The sequence below is a fragment of the Thalia democratica genome, chromosome 2 (genome assembly GCF_965202585.1).
Source record: "Thalia democratica chromosome 2, ktThaDemo2.hap1.1, whole genome shotgun sequence".
Lineage (NCBI taxonomy): Eukaryota > Metazoa > Chordata > Thaliacea > Salpida > Salpidae > Thalia > Thalia democratica.
In genome coordinates this window covers 89,712,188-89,737,378 of record NC_139166.1, presented here as the reverse complement: position 1 = coordinate 89,737,378, position 25,191 = coordinate 89,712,188, and the positions used below count along the sequence as shown (strand labels likewise).

At 24.1% G+C, this 25,191-nt stretch overlaps 1 protein-coding gene across 1 annotated transcript; it reads left to right on the top strand.

The window, feature by feature from the left end:
- Nucleotides 1-10,553: 10,553 nt before the first annotated feature.
- Nucleotides 10,554-22,085, top strand: LOC145829099 (cyclin-dependent kinase 9-like). Its single transcript, XM_082936828.1, has 11 exons — nt 10,554-10,618; nt 11,183-11,264; nt 12,920-13,026; nt 13,630-13,729; nt 14,889-15,019; nt 17,195-17,283; nt 17,648-17,733; nt 18,573-18,706; nt 20,051-20,144; nt 20,416-20,541; nt 21,969-22,085. The coding sequence occupies exons 1-11, from the start codon at nt 10,554-10,556 to the stop codon at nt 22,083-22,085; spliced, it is 1,131 nt and encodes a 376-aa protein (XP_082792954.1).
- Nucleotides 22,086-25,191: the final 3,106 nt, after the last annotated feature.

Here is a 25,191-nt window from a genome sequence, read left to right as displayed (position 1 = left end):
TTGCAAACTTTCACGAGGTTTTCAAAAATTTCTCCAGGTTTTTAAAAGTACACTTTTGGATCTTTTTTAATTTAAAGTTAAGTTCAAGGTTAAAACCTGTGTTAAGTATTTAGAAAAAATTGAAAAGATACTGTAAAGCTACTTTAAATTTGTTTTTAAATAAAAAAATATTTTTATGACAAACAAAAATTATCTATAGGATATATTTTTTAAGTCATATCAAAATTTCACTACTTAACATGTTCAAATTAATAAAATTTTCAGGTTGTTCAAGACTTTTTAGTGATTTTTTTCAAACTTCTATAATTTTCCAGGTTTACTTCAAAATTTCTCAAATTCCAGGTTTTTCTAGATTTTTAGCCTAAATTGCAGCATTTCAGTTTTTCCCAGGTTTTCAGGTTGTTTGACAACCCTGTAAATAATACTTGTGGCTAAACTTTATAAACCTAGTTATGCCAATGAATGAACATATTTTATATTAAAGAATAGTTGCAAATACTAACAAACATACAAAAAACACCACTTTAAATCTAGTCAAAACTTTTAAACAAAAATTAAATCTAACAGGAATATATTTTAAGAGTATAAAAATATTACTATATTTTTTAACTAATTAAAATTTTAATAAAAAAAACTGCTTGTAAGGAACAATGTTGTTTAAAATTATCTTTACAATAAACAACAAGAAATACAAAAGTCTTCATGTTAGCAGCAGCAAGGCTTGAAAGCTTGCACTGCCAAAACTCAATATACATAAGGAATATAGCTTAGGAAGTATTTCACAGATTGTTTTTTTATCCTAACTGTAATTTTGTTAAACATAATTAAGTAATCAACTAAATAAGTGTAACTGGTATCTCATTACAATTCTTACTTGGTGTAGGTGTTACTTAAATAATAAACCTACAAGGTTACTTAAATAATCACAATATATAACACACCTACACCAAGTAACAAAGATATTAAGTGAACTTTTGTGGAAACATTAAAGCTTATCTTAAATTATGTAAAATGTGCTACTTAAGAAATTCAAATTGTTAAAAATTTCAGGTTTTACAAATTTTTTTTAGTGATTTTGTATAAAACTTCAGGTTTTTCCTAATTTTTAGCCTAAATTTTCAACCTCTAGGTTTTTCCAGGTTATTCAAGGTTTTCAGGTTTTTTGGCATGTGTGGCTAATATTTATAAAAATAGGTAGGACAATGACTGAACATATTTTATATTAAAGAACAGTTGCAAATACGTTTTAATATACTAAAAACACCATACTTAGAAAGTACTTTAAATGTTGTCAAAAATTTTACACAAGAATTAAATCTATTAGGAAATATTTAAGAATATATAAAAATATTTTACTTTTTAACTACTTAGAACTTAAAAAATAAACTACTTGTAAGGAATAACTTGGTTTAAAAATATCTTTATAATAAACAACAAGAAATACAAATGTCTTCATGTTAGCAGCAGCAAGGCTTGAAAGCTTGCACTGCCCAAACTCAATATACATAAGGCTTAAGAAATACATCATCAGATTATTTTAAGTTTTTTCAAAATAATAAAGTATTCAACTAAATTAAGTGCAACTGGTGTTCCATTACACTTCTTACTTTGTGTAGGTGTTACTTAAATAATAAACTTACTAGGTCACTTGAATGTTTACAATATATAATTTACTTACACAAATAACCACAACTAAGTCTTAACTTAACCTATACTAAATGCTAACATTAGGTGAACCTTTGTTGGAACATTAAGGCTTTGTTAAGTATATAAACTATATTTTTTAAATTAAAAGAAAACTAATGAAAACTGGTGAAAAATTTAAAGTATACTATAACATAACTTTTAGGGTCATAAGGTGATCCAACACTTTTTTATAACTAAAGTTTGTTCTTATGAAAGCAATTAAGTTTATACAACTACTTTAAGAACAAAAATAACAAATACCTCTACACAAGAATTTAAAAAAAAATATCCCATTCAACATATGAAATTAAAGTTTTTTATGACCAATTTTCTTAGAGTTCTGACAAGTTTATTAATATATACCTTCTTCATTAAAAAAAATAAACTTAAAATTTTGTAATAAAAGAATTGTAGTTTTAAATAATACATACAACTTACTTTATGAAATTTTTTTTCTTATTCATTCTTTTTCATACTGTAATAAGTAAACTATGACAGATATGAGAATTTTGTAATTAAATAAAACAAAGTAATACAAACTCTAAGAAACTTTAAAAATTCAAAAGTTAAATGGCATATAATTAGCTTTACCCACAATTTACTAAACAGTCTTTAAATCTTAATTAAACATTGCCACTGAGTTTTAGTTTTAGTTACTTTTTAGTTTTATCAAATCATTTTTTTTATACACTATACATCAAGTCTATAACAGAATATCAGTTGCAACCATTCCAAGTGCTTCCACCACTTTCTGTGGTTAGATTATATACAGGGTTATAATTTTATTCTATGGTTTTATACAAACTTATTAGCTTATAACAGTTAATTAAGTACAAAGATGACAAATTAGGGACACATACTATTCACTATTTAGTTTTGAGAAACAGATACTAAAGCAAGGATGTTTGTAAAGTGCTCTTTAGTACTTCTGTTCTTATACTTTTAGATTTCCTTTTGTATGGATATTTTAAGTATGCATTGTATTTATACTTTAATAACAGGTGTTTACATAGTAAGTAAACAATTTTCATAGTCAATTCTGTTTTAAATTTTACTTACTTGTTAACAACTTCGACTTTGTTCAACCTTTTGAACAAACCACTTACAAGCATAAATTAACAATAAGATTAAAAATAAATGAAACTTACTATTAAATACTGTTATTCAATTTCATTGCAGAACTTATAACAATGTGATAAAACTCTACTACTCATGTTTTACATAACTAATTATTATTTATTAATTTATCATTATTATTAGTAAATATGTACCAATTTGACAACTGTATTTTTTTTAGTAAAGTTTAAAAATACTAAAGAATCAGATTTTAAAACATCTCACTTCTTGGTTAACATTTTTATAACCTCATTTATACATTTATTTTTCAAGTACTTGTTTAAAATGCCTATGATTGACTACAATTAAACCATTAAGTATGTCTACTTCTAAAAATTCTATAAAATAAAAATAAACTTTGATGCCAATATGTTCTCCATCCCATATAACAGGATTGTACTTGATTATAGTTTAAATTTGATTGAAAGTTTTGAGCTATAATCACTGTTCATTCAAGCGTTTAAGAGAAAGCTCACAAGGTTATGTGATATACTGATGCAATATAATTGCAGTCAAAATAAGGAGAAAAAAAGAGTGAATACAAGAATTTACTAACATAATGTAGCATAAATTTAAGAACGTAGCTATATAAACTAGCCACAGAAATTGGTAGAATATTCTAGCCATAGCCTGCTGCAGTAGACATGATATTCAAGAATAGACATCTATATTGTTTGGTTGTTTTGTATTAACTTTTAAGTTAACAATGTTTTTATCTAATAAACATGTTTTTAATCTTAGTTTTAAGCAGGTAATTCTCATATTAATTTAAGCATTCTCAATGTATTAACGTTAGATTTAACTCTTCTGTAAAAGTTTTGTCCGAATTTAAAGAATTTTTTAAACTTGATTTTTTTAATATTTGTTAGTGTTTGCAATTTTTCTTAAAATCAACAGTTCATTCATTGTCATGCCTAGTTTTTTATAGAGTAGCCCGAAGTATTATTTAATATCAGCATTAAGTATATGTTAAGTTTTTATTTAAGTTATAAACATTCATAGACTACAATAGGTTACATAACACATTTATAATAAAATTAATATAAAGACCTTACCTTTAAAACAGCTTTTTTCCAAAGTTATCCAAAGAATACCATAAATTGAAACTCACACTAGGTATTCTAGAGCTGATAGTGAAGAGCAAAAATAATAATGAGGGGTATTTTAAGAAATTACACTACATATTTAGAACATGTTTTTAAAGTTTATGGGGTCACAAGCTGAAACAATAGAAAGCCACGAAGCCTTACTTTCAGTAGATGGTGAAAAAAGTAGAACAAAAGTTTTTGGTATATTTAAGAGAAGTTTTCAAGAAATCTTGTTGGAGGTGGCCATAGCTTTTCAGTTTTTTAAATGGGGGCCTTATAAAAAAAGGTTTGGGAAGTCCTCATCTAATGTATGTAAACTTGTTAATTAAATTAAAAAACGATTTGTATAAGGATACTCTTTTGCAAATTAAATACTGAGAGAAGTTCCTTCATAAAACGTGCTTCTATATTCAAAAAACTTCTGTAAACGGGGGTTTTCCTTTGAGCGAAAAACTAGACCAGGGATGTTTTGTTTGCTTCACAATTCGTACAACAACTTTTGTGGAAGATCACCGACAGCAATCAAAGTAACGGAAAATATTTTGCAAAAATTTAGTCAAAATGATGGAAGTTTAAATTTTACCCTGAAACAATTGAACTTATACAAAAACTTTTTGTTAACAAAGGTATTAATTACAGTAACCTCTTGCATCTTTACGCACTCGTGAAAAAAAAAAAATCTTTTAAATTGCACAAATTAGGTTTATTGTATTTTTTAATTTAAAATATGTTTTCAAATGCTAACTTACCTTTCTATATATTTAGACTATTTGAAAAACATTTAGTTATATCTTAATATACCAGAAGTTTTATTAATAATAAGAGATTAAATTAAAATTCTGAAAGAAATATGACTGTGTTAAATGATAAAAGTATAATGAAATAATGAGAGTTAAAACCGGATAAATAATACAGCACTATTGTCCTATATATGAAAAAAATCTAAAAAAGAAATCTAATGAAACTTCCTAGCAAAAAATAGCAGTGATACTTAATAAATATAGAGCTTACAACTTAGCACAAATATAAATTGTTTTTTTTTTAGGAAACATATCACTAGTTAGAAGATTAGAATATGAATGTTAAGTACCAAATAAGTCATATATAAATAAAGATAAAGATGAAATTAATTTATCTAAATATCGTAAAAATTTTTTTCAAGTACTATTATATTATATAAGTTTTTAATATTTTTTTTTAATATTTGAATAGTTTTATCTTTTGTTTTCATATATATAAATAGAAAAAACAAATTGTTAAAAGTGGGGAAGTCTCCAGTCTGCTTTTAATTAGAAGCAACATAAAAAAAAACAGTCATAATAGTAGGTATATTTGGTACCTCTCGTATCTTTACGCATTTTTCTGTGGACACAATGTGCGTTAATAAGCGAGAGGTTACTGTACAGTTAATTATTTATACAGATAGGTTACTGATATTTAGATAAGTTAATTTTGTCTTTATCTTTATTTATAAATGACTCATTTGGTACTTAATATTTACATTATATTTTTCTAACTAGCGATATGTTTGCTAAAAAAAAAAACAATTGAGATTTGTGTTAAGTGTAAAGTCTATATTTATTAAGTATCACTTCTAAATTTTGCTAGGAAGTTTCATTAGATTTCTCTTTTAGATTTTATTCATATATAGAACAAAAGTGCTGTAACATTTATTTATTTGTGTTTTAACTCTCATAATTTCATTATACTTTAATCATTTAACACAGTCATATTTCTTTCAGAATTTTAATTTAATCTTTTATTGTTAACAAAACTTCTGGTATACTGAGATATAACTAAATGTTTATCAGTTAGTCTAAAGATATAGAAAGCTAAGTAAGCATATAAAAACATATTTTAAATTAAAAAATACAATAAACCTAATTTGTGCAATTTAAAAGAAAATATTTTTTTATTTTTTCTATTGTTTTAGAATTCTAAAATGCGTAACTAAACGAGAATGCGTAACGTCACGAGTGCATAAAGATGCGAGAGGTTACTGTAATTAATATCTTTGTTAACAAAAAGTTTTTGTATAAATTCAATTGTTTCAGGGTAAAACTTAAACATCCATCATTTTGACTAATTTTTTGCCAAAATCTTTTCCGTTACTTTGATTGCTGTCGGTGATGTTCCACAAAAGTTGTTGTACGAATTGTGAAGCAAACAAAACATCCCTGGTCTAGTTTTTCGCTCAAAGGAAAACCCCCGTTTACAGAAGTTTTTTGAATATAGAAGCACGTTTTATGAAGGAAGTTCTTTCAGTATTTCATTTGCAAAAGAGTATCCTTATACAAATTGTTTTTTAATTTAATTAATTAACAAATATACACACAGTAGACGAGGGCTTCCAAAGCCTTTTTTTATAAGGCCCGATTTAAAAAATAAAAAGCTATGGCCACCTCCAACAAGATTTATTTAAAAAAACTTCCTTTAAATATACCTAAAACCTTTTTTTTATTTTTCCATCATCTAGTGAAAGTAAGGCCTCATGGCTTCCTAATTTTTTCATCTTGTGACACCTTAAACTTTAAAAAAAATTCCAAAATATGTAGTGTAATTTTCTAAAATACTCTTAAATACCCCTAAATATTTTTTTTGCTCTTCACTAACAACTCCAGAATATTTAGTGTGAGTTTCAATTTATGGTCCCCCTTTGGCTAACTTTGGAAAACACTGTTTTAAAGGTAAGGTGTTTATATTAACTTTATTAGAAATGTCGATGTAACCTATTGAACCATTAATTGTAGTCTATGGATGTAGGTAACTTCAATAATAAACTTAACATATACTTAATGCCGATATTTAATAATACTTTGGGCTACTCTATATAAAACTAGGCATGACAAAGAATGAACTATTGTTTTAAAGAACAATTGCTAACACTATCAAATATTTAAAAAAAATCAAGTTTAAAAAATTCTTTAAATTTGTTCAAAACTTTTACACAAGAGTTAAATCTAACGTTAATTATATATGGAGAATATTTAAATTAAAATGATAATTAACTGCTTGAAACTAAGATTATAGACATGTTTATTAGATAAAAACATTGTTAAATTAAAAGTTAATATAAAACAACCAAACAATATAAATGTCTATTCTTGAATATCATGTCTACTGCAGCAGGATATGGCTAGAACATTCTACCAATTTTTGAGGCTAGTTAATATAGCTACGTTCTTAAATTTATGCTACATCATGTTAGTAAGTTCTTGTACTCACTCTTTTTTTTCTCCTTATTTTGACTGTAATAATATTGCATCAGTATATCACATGACCTTGTGAGCTTTCTCTTAAACGCTTGAATGAACAGTCATTATAGCTCAAAAATTTCCATCAAATTTAAATAATAATCAAGTACAATCCTGTTATATGGGATGGAGAATATATTGACATCAAAGTTTATTTTTATTTTATAGAATTGTTAGAAGTAGACATACTTAATGGTTTAATTGTAGTCAATCATAGGCATTTTAAACAAGTACTTGAAAAATAAATGTATAAATAAGGTTATAAAAATGTTAACCTAGAAGTGAGATGTTTTAAAATCTGATTCTTTAGTTTTTTAAACTTAACTTTAAAAAATTGCAGTTGTAAAATTGGTACATATTAACTAATTATAATGATAAATTAATAAATAACAATTAGTTATGTAAAACATAAGTAGTAGAGTTTTATCACATTGTTATAAGTTCTGCTATGAAATTTAATAACAGTATTTAATAGTAAGTTTTATTTATTTTTAATCTTATTGTTAACTTATGTTTGTAAGTGGATTGTTCAAAAGGTTGAACAAGGTGGAAATTGTTATCAAGTAAATAAAATTTAAAACAGAATTGACTATGAAAATTATTTACTTACTATGTAAATACCTGTTATTAGAGTATAAATACAATGCATACTTAAAACATCCATACAAAAGGAAATCTAAAAGTATAAGAACAGAAGTACTAAAGAGCACTTTACAAACATGTTTGCTTTAGTATTAGTCTCTCAAAACTAAATAGTGAATAGTATGTGTCCCTAATTTATCATCTTTGTACTCAATTAACTGTTATAAGCTTATAAGTTTGTATAAAACCATAATATGAAATTATAACCCTGTATATAAACTAACCACAGAAAGTGGTGGAAGCACTTGGAATGGTTGCACCTGATATTCTGTTATAGACTTAAAGTATAGTGTATAATAAATTTGATTTGATAAAACTAAAAAGTAACTAAAACTAAAACTCAGTGGCAATGTTTACTAAGATTTAAAGATTGTTTAGTAAACAGCACATTTTCTAAAATAATTGGTTAATTTTTTTATTTAAAAATAAGAAAATTAAAACTTTATGAAACATAATTGAACAAGTTTAGAAAGTTTAAATAGTTTTTATAAGAAGCCCAAATAAAAAGGCTAAAATGGTCTGTTTTTAAAATTTTATCTGTTTTTTCTGTTTTTGAGCTCATTGTATTAAAACTTGCTCAGTGTAGTAAGAATAAAATTTTTAACAATATGCAGAAAAAAGAATGAATAAAATAAACAAAAAATTTCATAAATTAAGTTTAAAAAAAATATATTTCCACAAACTGTTAGTATTATTTAAAAATACATTTCTTTTATTACAAAATTTGAAGTTTGTTTTTTTTTAATGAAGAAGTTATATTTCTAGTAAACTTGTCAGAACTCTATGAAAATTGGTCATAAAAAACTTTAATATCATATGGTTTAATGGAATATTAAATAAAAACATTTGTGTTGAGGCAATTGTTTTTTTTGTTCTAAAAATAGTAGTATACACTTACTTTAAGCTTTCATAAAAACAAGCTTTAGTTATAGTAAAAATTAGGATCACCCTATGACCCTTAAAGTTATGTTATAGTATACTTTAAGTGTTTTACCAATTTTCTTTATTTTTCTTCTTATTTAAAAATTATAGTGTTTATATATAAAAGATAACCCTTAATGTTACCATAAAAGATCTTTTAATATCAACATTTAGTATAAATAAAACTTAATTTTGGTTTATTTTGTAGGTGTGATATATATTGTTACCATTCAAGTAACCTTGTAAGTTTATTATTTAAGTAACATCTACACCAAGTACTTGATTTTTTGGAACAAAGTTAAAGTTTGGATAAAATAAATCTGATGAAATATATCTTAATCTATAGCCTTATGTATAATGAGTTTTGGCAGTGCAAGCTTTCAAGCCTTGCTGCTGCTAACATGAAGACTTTTGTATTTTTTGTTGTTTATTGTAAAGATAATTTTAATTTATTACTTTTATTTTGTTACTCATAAGTAGTTAGAAAGTATAATATTATTTTACATATTCTTAAAACATATTCCTGTTAGATTTAATTTTTGTGTAAAAGTTTTGACCACATTTAAAGTGGTGTTTTTTGTATGTTTGTTAGTATTTGCAACTGTTTTTTAATATAAGATACGTTCATTCATTATTATGCCTAGTTTTATAAAGTTTAGCCACAAGTATTATTTACAAGGCTGTCAAAAAACCTGAAAATTTGGGAAAAACTGGAATCTGACAATTTAGGCTAAAAATCTGGAAAAACATCGAATTTGAGAAACTTTATAAATAAAACTGGAAAATTCTGGAATTTGAAAAAAAATCTTGAAGAACCTGAAAATTTTAACAATTTAAACATGTTAAGTAGTATAATTTTGATACAACTCAAAAATCTATCCTAAGGATAATATTTTTTGTCATTAACAAATATTTTTTTGTTTAAAAACAAATTTGAAGAAGCTTAACAGTATCTTTTCAATTTTTTCCTAAACTATTTAACACAGGTTTTTACCTTGAACTTAACTTTAAATTAAAAAAAATAACCCAAAAAGGTACGTTTAAAAACCTGAAGGAAATTTTAAAAACCTGGGAAAAGTTTGCAAAAAATGTTTAGTAATCATATATTTAATACCTATATTATTTAAAGGTGATTCTTAGTGCTTATTAGTATGGTTGTCTAACATACAATAACCATTATAAGTTATTAACCAATATTTATAGCTTATAGTGTATTGAGGTATATATCTTATAAATATAAGTGTCTGATTTTATACTTCAATACTAACAAATGTATGTTATGTATTATTATTATTTATAGTAATGTAATGCCAATATATTTGAATAATAGTATATTTATTTAATAATTTTTTTATATAAACTATTATCAGATATTTTTTTATTCAAACATTTAAGCTTTCTAGTGATAATATGTTATGTTTTTTGCACTTAACCATATATCAAAAGTACATTACAATATTTTTTTAGTTTGTCTTACAACATCTAAACTTTTAATTAATAACCATAGTTATATTTATATATTGTAAGGTAACCCTGGAACTTTTAGGCACTTTTGGAGCTTACAGGCATATATTATTATTATATTAATTATATTTAGTTTTAATACAAAAAAAAGATGCCAAGCTGTATAAAATGTCTGCTTTGAGTTTAATAGTCACAATAACTAGCTATGTGCCTAATTAGTTTACACACTTCTGAGTTCCATTATCTAATATTTTCATACTTACATACAGACCTCGTTAAACAATTAAATATCACTTAATTGAGCAAAAAAAATTAATAAAAACTGACAAACCTAATATTTTGTTAATTATCGACAGCTATCATTGTAAAGTAAACAAACAAAATGCTTGGATGTAGACCAGCGAACTCTTATGAAAAAATTGAGAAGATCGGACAAGGCACTTTTGGGTTAGTTAAAGTTCTTTTTCAAATTTCAGGCGTTTCTTTACACTGGTTGTATATCATACTAGAAATTGAAATTGATTTTCTTATTTGCAGTTCTAAAGTAACATCATATTTCTTTCGGTATTTAATGATCATTTCAATGAGAGCAGAGTATAATTTTAAAAAATTATTCAAACCAACTTAACAACTTTCATAAGAAACTTGAACTTAAGTAATTTTGAAAAAAGCCTGGAAAAACAAGAAACTTTAGATATTTTTAAACGTATAGTGTAGAAACTTCTTTATGTACAAAATTTTATTATGAAAGAATAATATCAATTTTTTTTCAACACGTTTAAAGTAGCTTTGCAGTTTCTTTTCAACAATTTTTTTTACGTTAAATTTAATTATATACTGTAAACTAGAAAAATTGTTCTTAAATAAATGCGGAATATTTACTGTAAAAACCTTTGGCAATCCTATACATATATATATAGAATTAGAAAAGTTCAAGGCAAAGAAAGTATTTATTAAAAAATCATAACAATATACTTAACAGAAATTACGTTTGTTATTTTAAATAAACAGAGTAGTGTTCAAAGCAAGGGACAAAGCAACTAAAAATGTTGTAGCGTTGAAAAAAGTTGTCTTGGAAAATGAAAAAGAAGGGGTTTGTGATTAAAATACATTTACTATATTTAATAGTATTATAATTAGTTTTTTCATTATATGTTATTCTATGTTTACAATCTTATATTGTAGTTGGTATTATTATAATATTTTTATATTATTAGTTTAAGTTTTTTAACAGCTGGTTGCGTTTAAAAAAAAATATTGTGGATAAAAAAGGGGTGGTATGATTATTGAAAATAGTTTGTTTAGTTAAAATTTAATTAAAAAAAAGTAGTACAGATTAAAAAACAAACTGTTATGGTAAGGAATATTTTTAGTTTCAAACTAATTAAATTTTCTTTAAACCTAGGGTAAAATTTATTTTTACAAATGGTAAGGGTTAGTGATGTCGTAATAATTAAAGTATTTTTTATTTGTTAGTAATGTTATTCTACTAATAAAAAATTCGAAAACTATTTATTTTAAGTTTAATTTTAAATTACTTTTAAAAGTAACAAAACAGTAAAATAATTTAGCAGATAGTGTTGTAGCTTTAGATTATTCAACTCACTCATAAAATAAACCTGTATTAAAATAAAGGTGTTAATTTTATTATTTAAAAAAATCATATAAAGCTACAAAAGCTATTAGTGAGTCAAAACTATTTTACTGTAGTCAATTTTTTTTTTTGTTAAAATGCTATGTAAAATATGTAAGCATTATTTTATAAACCTATCAAATCATCAGTTTTTATAATCGCTTCGAAAGGTATTAGTTAAACTATAACAGGAATTAGAATCCTGAAAAACAAGTTTGACAATTTAGGCTAAAAACAACTGGAATTTAAAAAATTAGAAAATAAAAAGGAATATTGAACCAAATCACTAAAAAAGCTGAAACTTTAAAGAAAAGTCACATAAAAACCTGGAATTTTAAACAAAATATTAAAAAGGCTGGAATGGCCTGAAATAATAAATAGTTTTTACATTTTAATCAGTAAAACTTTAATTTAACACGAAAAATCTATCATGTAGATATTTTTTGTCATTATCACATTTTTTTTTTGTTAATAACACATTTAAATTAGCTTTACAGTGTCATTAAAAAATTGTTATACTATTTAACAGAGCATTTTACGTTAAATGTAACTTTAAATTAAAAACAGAGCTAGAAACAAGTACTTTCAAAAACCTGAAAAAAGCTTAGAAAACGTTAAAGAAATTTCTACAAAACACTTAGCAACCCTGTCTAGATTTATTTAATAATTTTAACGAAGCATAAGATTTTTAAATTTTATAATTTTTGTTACTAATTATGATTTACATAATTTTTTTTTTTAATTAGTTTTTTATAGTTCTTAACTATTAATTTGAAAAGTAATTGAGTGTTGTGATGACTTAACCTAGTATTCACACAACTAAGATTAGTACTTTATTTTTATTTTATCAAACTGACAGTCTCATTATTCCGCTGAAAGCTGTCAAAATCTTACAAGAATGTATTTCTGGGTTTTAAAAAGCAAACCTTAAAGTTTCAAATATCAGAAAATACAATTTTGTATACTATTTTTTTTGTTTATCAGTTTCTAATTACTGCTCTGAGAAAGATCAAAGTCATGCAATTGTCTATCTTTCTCTAAGAATAGACAACTTTTTATGTTTTTTTATATAAATCTATAAGGAAAACATAATTTATTGATTTTTTTCACAACAGTTTCCAATTACTGCTCTGAGGGAGATAAAAATCTTGCGAGCTCTCCATCATAAGAATGTGGTGGATTTGATTGAAGTTGTCAGATCTAAACCTACAACCCTAAACAAGTATGTTTATGTAGTTTTGTTGACTATCAATAAATTGTTAACATTTGTAAATTTTGTGCAATTTTATACGCTTGTGCAAATTAGACAGCTAACCTATGTCACTTATATAAAAAATTTTGTATTCTGCGAAATTTGTTAATAAAATTTTTTGTATAAACCTAAAAAGTAACGATTTAATGAAAATTGGTGTATTGTTATTATAGTAGTGTGTAGTACAAACCACATTAAATATTAAAGAGTGCAAAAAAAAAAACATGGAATCCTAGAAAAGCCTGGAATTGATAGTATTTGCTAAAAAACCTAGAAAACATAAAATTAAAAAAATTTAAACTAACAACCTGGAAATTCGAACAAATTTCACTAAAACCTGGAAAAAGTTGGAATTATAAGCAACTTTTAAATTTTAAGTAGTTAAATTTTAATTTGACACATATAATCGATCGTAAAGATAAAAAAAAAGTTAGAATCAAAGTTCCTTTTAATAAAAACACATTTAAAGAAGCTTTAAAATATTCATTTAATGAATATTGATAAAATATAATTTTAGTGACAAACTACTTATACTGTTGTATTTTTAGTATCAACAATACGTTTTTCGTTCAGATTCGGAAGCGTTTATTTGGTGTTGGAATTTTGCCAACACGATTTGGCCGGTCTTCTTTGCAATAAAAATATAACGTTTTCACTCGGAGAAATTAAAAAGGTTAGTATATTTACAAGTTTTCACTTGATAATATAAACAGATTTGTTAAATTATAAATTATGTATGTAGAATTGCAGAAAGTCATGAAATTCGGCAATTTAAGCAAATAAATACCTAAAAAAACTAAGAACCTAAAAACATTGAAAATAACTGAAAAAAAATGAATTTTAAACAAAAGTCAATAAAATACGTGGTAACCCTAGATTTTTAAACTATTTTTACATGTTAAGTAACGAAATTTCCACAAAGTCAAAAGAAATCATCATAAACATTAAAATTTTTGTGTCACTTAAAACTTTCTTTTAGTAAAAATACCTTTTAAGTAACTTTACAGTATCTTTTCTTTGCTGCTATACTATTTAAGACTACTTTTTTAACTAAAGATAACTTTATAAGAAAAATCGACCAAAAACCTGTATTTTATAAACTTATAAGAAAATCAAAAAACCTTTTGCACCCCATGTGAAAAAGCATGCATTATTTGGCGTTCTAAACTATTTATTATAAATTATATGACTAATTTTAACTGATATACAGCTAGTAGCTTGTAAAATGACAGTAATATACTTGAATTTATAAAATTATTTTTAAAGCAACAGAAATAAGTAAAAATAAAGTAGTTTAAAACTTTATTTTTAAAATTATTTCAAGTTTGCTAATAATTTAGGAATTAACATCAATTTTAGTTAAACATCTTGTGTAGACACACTAATTACTGGCACTACAAAACTTTAGTTGTAACTATTTAGTTTAATAAGGAACTCTAGAAAAGTGTTATAATAATAAGTTATAATATTTACTATCATGTATTTGTATATGTAAAATAAATAATGTAACAAAGTTATCATTCTAATTATTCTAAAATAATAGATTAATAACATAAAATAATAGTATTCTAATGTTTATAGATAAATGTACAATAATCATAAACATAACTCTTATTTTATACATAAACAAGTAATGTACCAACTATTAGAAGGATTATTCTATTCTACATGCTTGTTTATAAACAATTTGAATAATGTTTAATACAGATGAACTTCTTAATTAAATTACATAAACAAATAATGTACTAATACTAGAAGGAGTTTTTTACTTGCATTATAACGATTATAGGTAAAAGAATGATATAAACATATAGTTTTTGTTATTTAAACAGATAATGTACCAACTATTTGAAGGATTATTTTACATGCATCGCAATAAAGTGATACATCGAGATATGAAAGCAGCCAATGTTCTCATTACAAAAGATGGAACACTCAAACTTGCTGATTTCGGATTAGCTAGGTTAGGAAAAAAATAATAATATAAAAATGAGTTATTGGTCATTACAAAAGACGGAATACTGAATTTCGCTGATTTTTTTAAGCTAGGTTAGGAAAAAGTAAAAAAAAAAAAAAGTTGTTGGTCATTACAATATAATGATTTCGACTTGCTAGGTTATAATTAGTTGTTCATTTACAAGTAAGATGATTTTTACAAAACATGGCTCAATAAAACTTGCTATTTTTGGATTAGCTAGGTTATTATTAGTCGATTTTGTTTTGTTAGAATATTACAGAGTAGCTTGTTTAATTTTAAACTATTAATACTTTTACACATATTTTTAGAAGGTTATAGCTACGAAAATAAATTTAAATTGATTTTCAAATTGTATGTTTGGTTGGCTAGGTTAATATTTATACTTATCAGCCTAACTTTAGAGTTGATAAAGTTAACTCTTTTAGGAGGGTATAGCTATAAAAATAATTATGATATAAAACTTAAAATAAACTTAAGTTGTTAGCGTCAGATGAGTTTTTTATTTTTGATTCAGCCATCTAGTTAAACCCCAAAAAAACTTATTTTATAATCTTGATACCATTATTAAAAGCTATTTCTTTTCAAAAATTGTTATATGATTAATCAATTAGCCTTAAAGACTGCCTAATTCAGGCTAGTCTGAATTTTAAGTAGCATCTCAGCCTTGTTTTAAGTTTTTTGCAAATCTCAGGAAATTTCTGATGTGTTTCCTAAATCTGTGGTTGATTTCTGTTAGGTTTTTCTGTTATTATTGTAATATTTTAAGTGTTGAAGTTTTTTAAACTGTTATTTTTTTGAATTTTGTTCTTGTTACATTTAAAATTTTTTTAAATAAACAAATCTGACTCAGACTAGTTATTTTACTTAAAAACAACTTGCTAAATGTTTATTGCTATTTTTTACCTGAAAATTGTTAACAGTTAATCGTTTTATATTAAAAGCTGTAATAATACCTTTAAAAAATCTAATTATAATTTATTTTAAACCCTAATCCAATACTTGAATTTTTTTTTATCAATTTTTAAATATTTAAATCTATATAAAAAAAAATGGAAACTAATAAGAAAAATTAAAAAAACAATTAATTAAAATTTCTATATATATTTATTACAATCAGACATGTTTAAATCAATTGAATTAAATAAAGTGCTTTTTGGATATTTCTTTAACTTTTTGTGAAAATTTTACAAATCTGTGAAAAAAAAACACGAAAAATATTCAAAAAACTTCTTACATCGAGAAAGCAAGTAACAACATTGTCAATAATTACAAAAAATATATATTTGTTATATTTGTTTTATAACAGTTATAATGAATAATAAGTAATGAGTTAAAAAATTCTGTAAGAAAAGAAAGTTTATCAGGTTGTTTTATTTTAGATTTATATAGTTTGTAAAAGTAAGTAAAATATTCATAAGAGTAATAAACTTTGAGTAGATGACTTAAAAACTATTTGTAGTAGTTTTAATAAAGAAAAACCAGTACAAATTGACAAAACTAAAGTTATATTTTTCATAGGTATGGCCTTTTGTTAAAAATTTTAAATGAATTAAATATTTAATATGAACAGAGATAAAAATAAATACAGTTATGGATTCACCTTTAACTAGTTATTTAGATTTAAAAAACATTTTATAATCAGTTTAATTCAATTTTGTCCTTCAGTTATTAACCAAGATATTTAAATTTAGTTTGTTTAATAGTGTTACTCCAATCTCAGTCCCTATAATATATAAAACTGTTACTAGTTCATTTCTTCTGATATAAAAAATAATAATATAAATTTACTAACACCTATGTAGTGCACATAAAACAACTAGAACAATTATTTTTTACTAAAACCGACAAATATAACCAGCAAAACTTAAGTTGTTATATTAAGTAAGTGCTGTATACACGACTATTTAGCAGAATTTGCAAATTAAACATACGAACTGATTATGATTAATAAATATTTTTTTTCTGAAATGACGTAGTGTTTTAAAATATATTTTTCAAATATTGTAGTTCAAAAGAGCTAACATTACCATTTAGACATTTATGTATTATATTTATTAATATTAATATAACTTATAACAGCATAATACACAATTAAAAAAAAGTAAAATAAGTAAAGTAAACAAGCATATTTGAAATGCGTATAAATAATATTTATTCCAGAGCGTTCACAGTTCGCAATAATGGAGTATCGAACAAATATACAAATAGAGTGGTCACTTTGTGGTATAGACCCCCTGAATTATTACTTGGTGAGAATTTTTATCAATTATTTAGAATATGTAGACAAATGTTGTTTTGCATTTATATTTTATATCTGATGGTTGAATAGGTTAGGTAAATTGCTTTTATTTAAGAAAGTTTTCTTGTTTGTGTTTATGTCTTATATACCTTAACTCTTACTTGGTGAGTAATTATATACTTTGTTTAAAACTCTTTAGTATTTTTGTTACATCTTAATTACTGTTTAAAGGTTAAAAAAAATCTTTGTTTTTTGTCTAGAAATTATATTAATTGTAATTATAATATAGTAATGAACATAAATAGTTTAGAAGTAATAAAAATTACTGTTTTTATCATTACACTGTTTATTTTTATTTACTTTAATTATAAAAGGCGAAAGAAACTACGGGCCACCAATTGATCTTTGGGGTGCCGGATGTATTATGAGTGAATTGTGGACCAGAGTGCCTTTGATGCAGGTTTGTATTTAATCAATTAGTAGGTAAAAAGTATATAGTGTTTTTTTTGCCTTAATGCAGGTTTGGTTAGTTTATTATTATTTTAATTTTAATTACATTGTTAAAAATTAAACGTGTTTTTATAGTTCTTCTAGTTACGTTTAATATTTTGTAAATTTAAAAAAAACACTGGTGCAGGTTAATATATCAGGGTTGCAAAATAACCTGGAATCCTGCAAAACCTAGAACTTGAGAAGTTAAAAAGAACTTGAAATTGTTAACAAAATTCACTAAAAAACCTGGAATTTTTAACAACTTTTTCATGTTAAGCAGTGAAATTTCGATTTGACACAAAAATTTTGTCATATAGATAAATGATTTTTGTCATCAAAAGTTTTTTGATTAAAAAACACATCAAAGAGGCTTTATAATATCTTTTTAATGTCGTTTTACTATTTAACAAAGTTTTTTACCTTAAACTTAAATTTAAACTAAACAGACCTCGAAACGTATACTTTTTAAAACACGGAAAAATTCAGAAATTCTGGATAAAATAACTTAATACAAGTGGCAACCCTGCCAATTTGACAAAATTTCTAACTAATACCAACCTAATACTTGAGGATAGTTTCAAAGTGGTAATTGAATAATAAAAGTCTACAAGTTCAAAAACAAATATTAAAAAAATACATACTCATAAGAAACGGTTTCAATGGTCTTTTATTTAAAATATACTAAATTATATGAATGTTTCCCTAGCGTGTAAAAAATTTATAGTTAAACTTAAATCTATAACAATTATATATTTATATATCTATTACTATTTTAATTACTACTAAATATAATTATTACTTCATCAGGGAAATGTTGAAAAGAACCAACTCGATCTTATAACCAACTTATGTGGATCAATCACCCCAGGAAATTGGCCTGGAGTTCAAAAATTACAACATTACCAATGTTTAATTGTAAATGATAAAAAACAACATAACAGGTTATTTATTAAAAATAAATACGTTTATTTGGCGTTGAAAAATTGCAATATTATTAAGTTAATATTGTGAATGATAAAGAACTAAATAACAGGTTATTTTACTAATGATAAGTATATATACTTTTTGTTAAAAAATTAAAACAATCTCCAGATTATATTTTTAGAAACAACACAGTAGGTTATTTCCTATTTTTTATTATTTGGAGTTGAAAGTTCGCAACATCATTAAGATTATATTATAAATAATAGAAAAACAACATAACAGGTTATTTATAACTTTATCTCAATATAGAGGTTCTTATAGGGTTTTAGGGAATAGTAAATTATAGAAGATTATTGCAACAAGCGAAACAAAACTTATCTAACTAAAAAACAAAGTTAAAAAAATACAAAGATACATTATAACTGCATCACACTAAACTAAAACTACAAGTAAACAAAAATAATTATACTAATAAGTAACTTAGAAATTAAGTAGAAAGCATTAGTTCTTAAATCTAATTGTTTAAAACATAACTTAAGCACACCAATTACTTCCGAATGCCCTACCGAATGCTCATAACTTTCAAATTTTTTTTGGTTTTATATCAAAAGCAAAGAAAACTTCTTTGTTCTTACGTATTCATTGAAAAAAAATTAATTTCTTCGAATAAACAATTTTGTTTTGAGAAACTGAGAAAGTTGTTTTAAGAAAGCTTATCAAACGTTTTTACTGTGACAAATAACTCCATACTTATTCACATGCTTTTAAATTATAGAGTTAAGTGTTGATTTCATAACGACTTGTTAACAGTTGATAATAAGTCAATTTTGTTGATAATTTTTGTTTTTGAGAAATTTGATTAATGAAATAGATGAGTCTCAATGAAACTAAATACCATAAAATGTTGCTTACTTTTAATAAAAGTTGTGTGCAGTTAGGTAAATGTTTTTTTATTTAACTTAATCAAGAAAAGACAACTTAAAAGTTCTTACTATTAGTTTATTACAAAATAAAGTTTTTTGATAAATTTTTATGGTTTAAACAGGTATTAGCACATTTACATTTTAAACAAAACAGACAATAAATAGAATGTGTTTCAGTGCTTTATGCACAAAAATTTTCTTCAGGGTCTATTTTCCACAACAAATACTTTGCTCTAACTTGCTTATAAAGTGCACAGAGCTATGTTCCAGCTTTGAAATAAAACAACATATCTTATAAATACCAGCTCATATGTTTTTATCTAACTATACTAAATTGTAAGAATTGAACATGGTACCTTCTTTACTAGTGTGACATAATCAGTTTTCCTCACACATAATTTCTTTATTTTTTAATAATAATTATTTATTTTAAAACAGGAAAAGGATACTGAAAGATAGACTGATGTATAAAATTAGAAATAGGGACGGAGTTGATTTGATCGACAAATTGCTGTGTTTAGATCCTAAAAAGGTTATATATATGTATAAAAAAATTACTAATAGTTCTAATTACAATATATTAATATGAAAAATCGAGCTCTTGCTTAAGTTTGTTAAACGAAATTCACATAGCTTCTTGTTTTCTGTTTGGTAGGTATCTTTATGCTTAGTATATTAATTAAGTGAACTTGTTTTATTACTGATTTTTACAACGACATGTTTCTTGCTTTTAAAATATTTCAATAAACACTGTTATATATATAAAATTAGTAAAAATTAACAACTTACACAAAACTTAACAGAGGATTGACGCCGACAACGCGTTGAACCACGATTTTTTCTGGAAAGACCCTCTGCCTTCTGATTCGCTGAAATGTTTGGAAAACTTGAAGGAGAACAACTTCGAATTTACCAAACGTATGCAAAAGGTCTTTGAATGTTAAGATATTTTTTTGTATCTTATAACAGTTTTGAATATCTGCCACAAAATCATCAGAAGCTAATGTATTTGTTTGATAAAAACAAAAAAAAAAACGTTTCATTAAAAACTTGAGAATCTCCAGTGATTATAACGATATCTGATTAAAAGTTTTATTGTAATAATTATTTTATTTAAACTTCAAACATCTGCAACAAAATCATCGAAAACGAAAGGCTCTAAGTTTTTAACTTAAATAAATGTTAAACAACATTTAAAATATCTGCAGCGAGTTAATTAAAAACCTTAATTTTTTGTTTCTACATCAGCGTCGTGACAAACTTGAAAAAAAGTTCTACAAAGAAGCGGTATTTTGTAGTCTTGCATTATAAATAAACTAAATTAGTTTTTCTTAACAGTTTTGAGTATGTGCAAAAACATTATCAGAAACAAAAGGTTTTGAATGACTCACATAAATTTATTTTTAATCAGTTTGTGTATTTTCAACAAAAGATGTAAACATATAAGTTTTTTGTTAACAATTTCGAGTATATGCGACAAATTCACTAGTAAAAAAGATAACTGTTTAATGATGTTCTATTTTTGTTTCTATTAGCGACGTGCAATTAATGGACCAAAGTCACCAAAAAAGACAGAAAAAAGTTGGTACTTTAATATATATACGTTTTTAGTTGTATTGAGTTAGTTTTTGTTAATAAAGTTTTGAACACCTTTCGTTTATTTTCATCCAAATTTCGAAATATTGTTCTCGAGGAATGAAAAATATCTGAAGTTTTGCAAATTCCTTTATTCAAATTTTATATTACATAAGTATACCGAAAAAACTACCATAAAATAAATTTTCACTCATAATCAATGCTAATCTAACTACTTGTTATAAAATTTTTCTGCCGCTTACATTTTTTATACGACTTAAATTAATATGTTTTGAATAACAGGAATACAAATTTGTATTTTATAAATTTTGCTTTGTTATACGTTCAAAAACTCACACGCACCAACAAAACTTTTTTGTTTTTTACTCTAACACTTTTTTATTGACCTGCAGTTAAGAAATCACTCCTTGATAAAAAAGTATGTAAGAAATAGCATGAAATAGATTATTTACTCATAGAGTTTATTATGGCTTTTTATCATTATTACTTCGCAAAGCAACATAAACGTGACAACAGAGCTCACCTCTAAACTATATTATTAGTAAAAACATTTTCAAAATATGCCTAAACTAGTTTAGTATCACAAATGCTATCACAAATGTTTTTTTAATGTTATAATAACTGATAAGGCCGCAAAACAGTATCAGCATAGTAATTGAAACCGTCCATATGATTAAATATTTTTGATATTTTAAGTATTTAATTTTACATAATCTTAGCTATTAACTTTAGTTACTTTTTTATTATTAACTAATTTCAGGCAGCGAAACAACACCAACACAACAACAGAAACCACCCTTACAATTATCTCCAGAGAAATAATAAAAAACAGAAAAAAGAAAATTCTTCAAAGCAGTATGAAGAGAGAACTTACTAGAATATATAACATTAACATTGTACTTGTGATTGCCTTAAAATAGCTGATTTTGTGCAGATACGTTTTTAATGGCATTTTTTTTTGACTGTAGAGATTAACATTTTCTTTTATATTGTATTGTTTACTATACAAACACTTGGTATCTTTTATCTTGTGAATGTGCTAGATATCGATTTAATTTTGTTATTATTCTAAATTGTTTTCTTTATACGGTGTTAGGGCTTATACTGACTTTTGTGTACTTTGAGTTATAGCAAATTTTGAACTTATAAGATTAATTTAATTTGATTTTTGAATTTTTTTTTTATTGACTGTAAAGCTGATTTTTAGGACGAATGCTTTTTATTTTAATATTCAGCATCTTTATATAAAAATGTTGATGAAGTTTTGTATAATAAACTTATAGTTTATATAGTATATATATTAATCTTTTTTAGACTTGATACAAAATATATACATATTGAAGTCTTTTGTAACAAAAATTTAGTTATTAGTACATAACTAGATTAAAAATTTTGTATTTTATTGTAGATTTGTTGTTAACTGCTTTTACGGTTATGTGTGTTTTTAAATTAGTTTTTTTAAGTGAAGTGTTTTTTACACTTTTATAGATAAACAAAAAAAAGTAAGGAAGCTTAAATATTTAAAGTCCTTTGATTAGTTTTAAAATATTTGGCTACCTTTAAGATTCTTAAAATGAATACAATTTTCAAAAAACAGTAAATAATTCTGAAATTTTGTCTTTACTTATAGTTTTTCAATGCTGCTTTTGTTTATATGTGATAAATGATGTTATTGTTGTTTTCAAAAAAAAAAACTAAGTAGAAATTGTGGAAGTTTATTGTAAACTATAACTATATGGTTTAAAATTAAATAGTTTTAAAGTTCAAAAATTGAAAATTAAGTTATTATACTTAACTTAAGTAAAAATTTAAAGTTAAATAGTAAATTATTTTTTACTGCTCTTATGACTATGCGTTTTGTTAGGTTTGATGAAGTGCTGTTTTTTTTTGAATCATTTGATACAAAAAAGTATGTGTATTTGTAAGGTAAAATGTTTGAAGTCTTATGTAATATTTGCAATCGTTATTTTATTTAGGATGAATAGTTCTTATTTTCTTACAACATTATGTCCTTTTAAATTATGAATAAATTATTTTGAGACTATAAAACAACTGCTAGAAGTAATAAGATTTAATATTTGTTCTATTGTGAAATTAGGAGTTTTTAATAGTCCAGGAAACTAAATTGTTTTTAAAATAATAACTTTTCGCTTATAAACAAGCATGATCTAAAAGCTAACTAAGAAATAATTTACTAGCTTGTTCAATTTGTTATAAATTCATAATGCTTAAAAAATTACTATTCTTTAACTGCTTTTTGCTATTATCGAAAATGTTGAAAGATTTCTCATATTATGATTTATGTAAACTTTTTTAATTTACTTTTCCAAATGTAGCAAACACAGCCTAATAAGTTTGTTATGTTAATTATCTTTCTTTTGAATACAAGAGTTATCTAAGATACTGTTTGTAATAACAATAAACTTTTAATAAATTCTTTTTTTTGTTATATTACAGTTAGTTCAACTTTTTAATGTTTAATATTGAGTTACTTATATGTTTATCACATGGTAGTTTTATGTTAGTTTTATTTTTAACTACCCCATCTTGAATTTTGTTTTGAATTTTTTTTTCATGTGCTGTATTTAATGAATTCTTAAAATTTAGTAGCTTTACAAGAAAAGAACTAATAATAGTAAAATTTAAAAAAAAACAATTAAACTTATTTACTGTTTTGTTTAATGATTCCTTTTTTTTAGTTCTGATTTTCAAAACATATCAGCTTTATATTTTTAAACACAGCTAATTAAGTATTTTGGTAAGTAGTTAATTGCGAATACTTATTTCCAACTAAATTAGGGGATATGTTTAGAAGTTTTCTTAACTGTGTAATTATTTATTAGTTTTGATTTGTTTTTTTTCATGCTAAATAAATTTTGTATGCTTCCAATATATATTGTTTATTTTATACACAAAATTATACTGTATTATTTTGTTGAACAACGTCAAAAAAATAAAATACTATTTCTGGTGAAAAAAATCTCAATAAAAACAAGTTTTACTTTTTCATTTAAACTCAAAATTTTCTACTCTGTAGTTTTATCAAATATAACTCAATTAAAATTAAATTAGAAGTATCTTGTTTTTTATTTTTTAGTGCTCATTATTTTTGTTTTTAAGATTTTAGCTAGTACTTAAAAGCTGAATGCTAAATTTAAAAACTTAAAACTAGAAATAAAGTCTTGGTCAAAAAGTTTATATAAATCACGCTGTATAAAATCTCGATAGTAGTTTTGTTCTTTTTAACAGTCCTAAATTGAATATTGCTCAATGAGTATTGTTGCTGAAAATTTAAATTTTATTAAAAGTTTAAACCTTCAAGACCTGGTTTCGACAGTTAAATCTTGATAGTTTTTTTTCTAAACTGACAATATAAATAGTTATAAGTTCTGTCAATCACTAAACACTTATGCTTGTATAATTAATTTAGCTAGTTACTAAGAGTCAAAAATGTTTTGAAAGTTGAAAATACCTGCAATAAGAAAAACCTTATACAGTTTATAGAATTTGTATTTAAAGTTTTGTTCTATGTCTTGAAAAATAACTTCTAAATTCCCTGCTTGTAAATATTTTATATTTAAAATTACATTATTTGAAGTAGAAAAAATAATCAGATCAATATGTTTACAAGCTTGAAGTGTAGGATGGATATCTAAAGCTTTCCCCCATTACTTTTATTTAGAATTTGAGAGGACTGGTAAATTTTTATCTTTAAAGAAATTCATAATCGTCTTAAGTGAATTTTTTGAAGTTTGATATAAACTAGTACAAGTGCATTTTTATATAAAAAACTAAATTATTATTTTGTAGTTTAAGTTTTCATTTAACAACAAACTTTTGACCTGACTATTAATCAAACGATATGTTTCGCAAATTTGTCGCCGAACTTATGTACACAACTACTTTTAACAAAAATTTATGTAAAATTTAACACTTTTGAAGATTGTAGTGACGTAGCAGTTGTTTTAAAAAATAAAATGTTT

Coding starts and splice junctions, on each gene's coding strand:
- LOC145829099 (XM_082936828.1), top strand. CDS start 10,554: ATGCTTGGATGTAGACCAGCGAACTCTTATGAAAAAATTGAGAAGATC. Junction 15,020..17,194: donor GCTGATTTCGGATTAGCTAG/GTTAGGAAAAAA, acceptor TATTTATTCCAG/AGCGTTCACAGTTCGCAATA. Junction 17,734..18,572: donor CCAGAGTGCCTTTGATGCAG/GTTTGTATTTAA, acceptor TTACTTCATCAG/GGAAATGTTGAAAAGAACCA.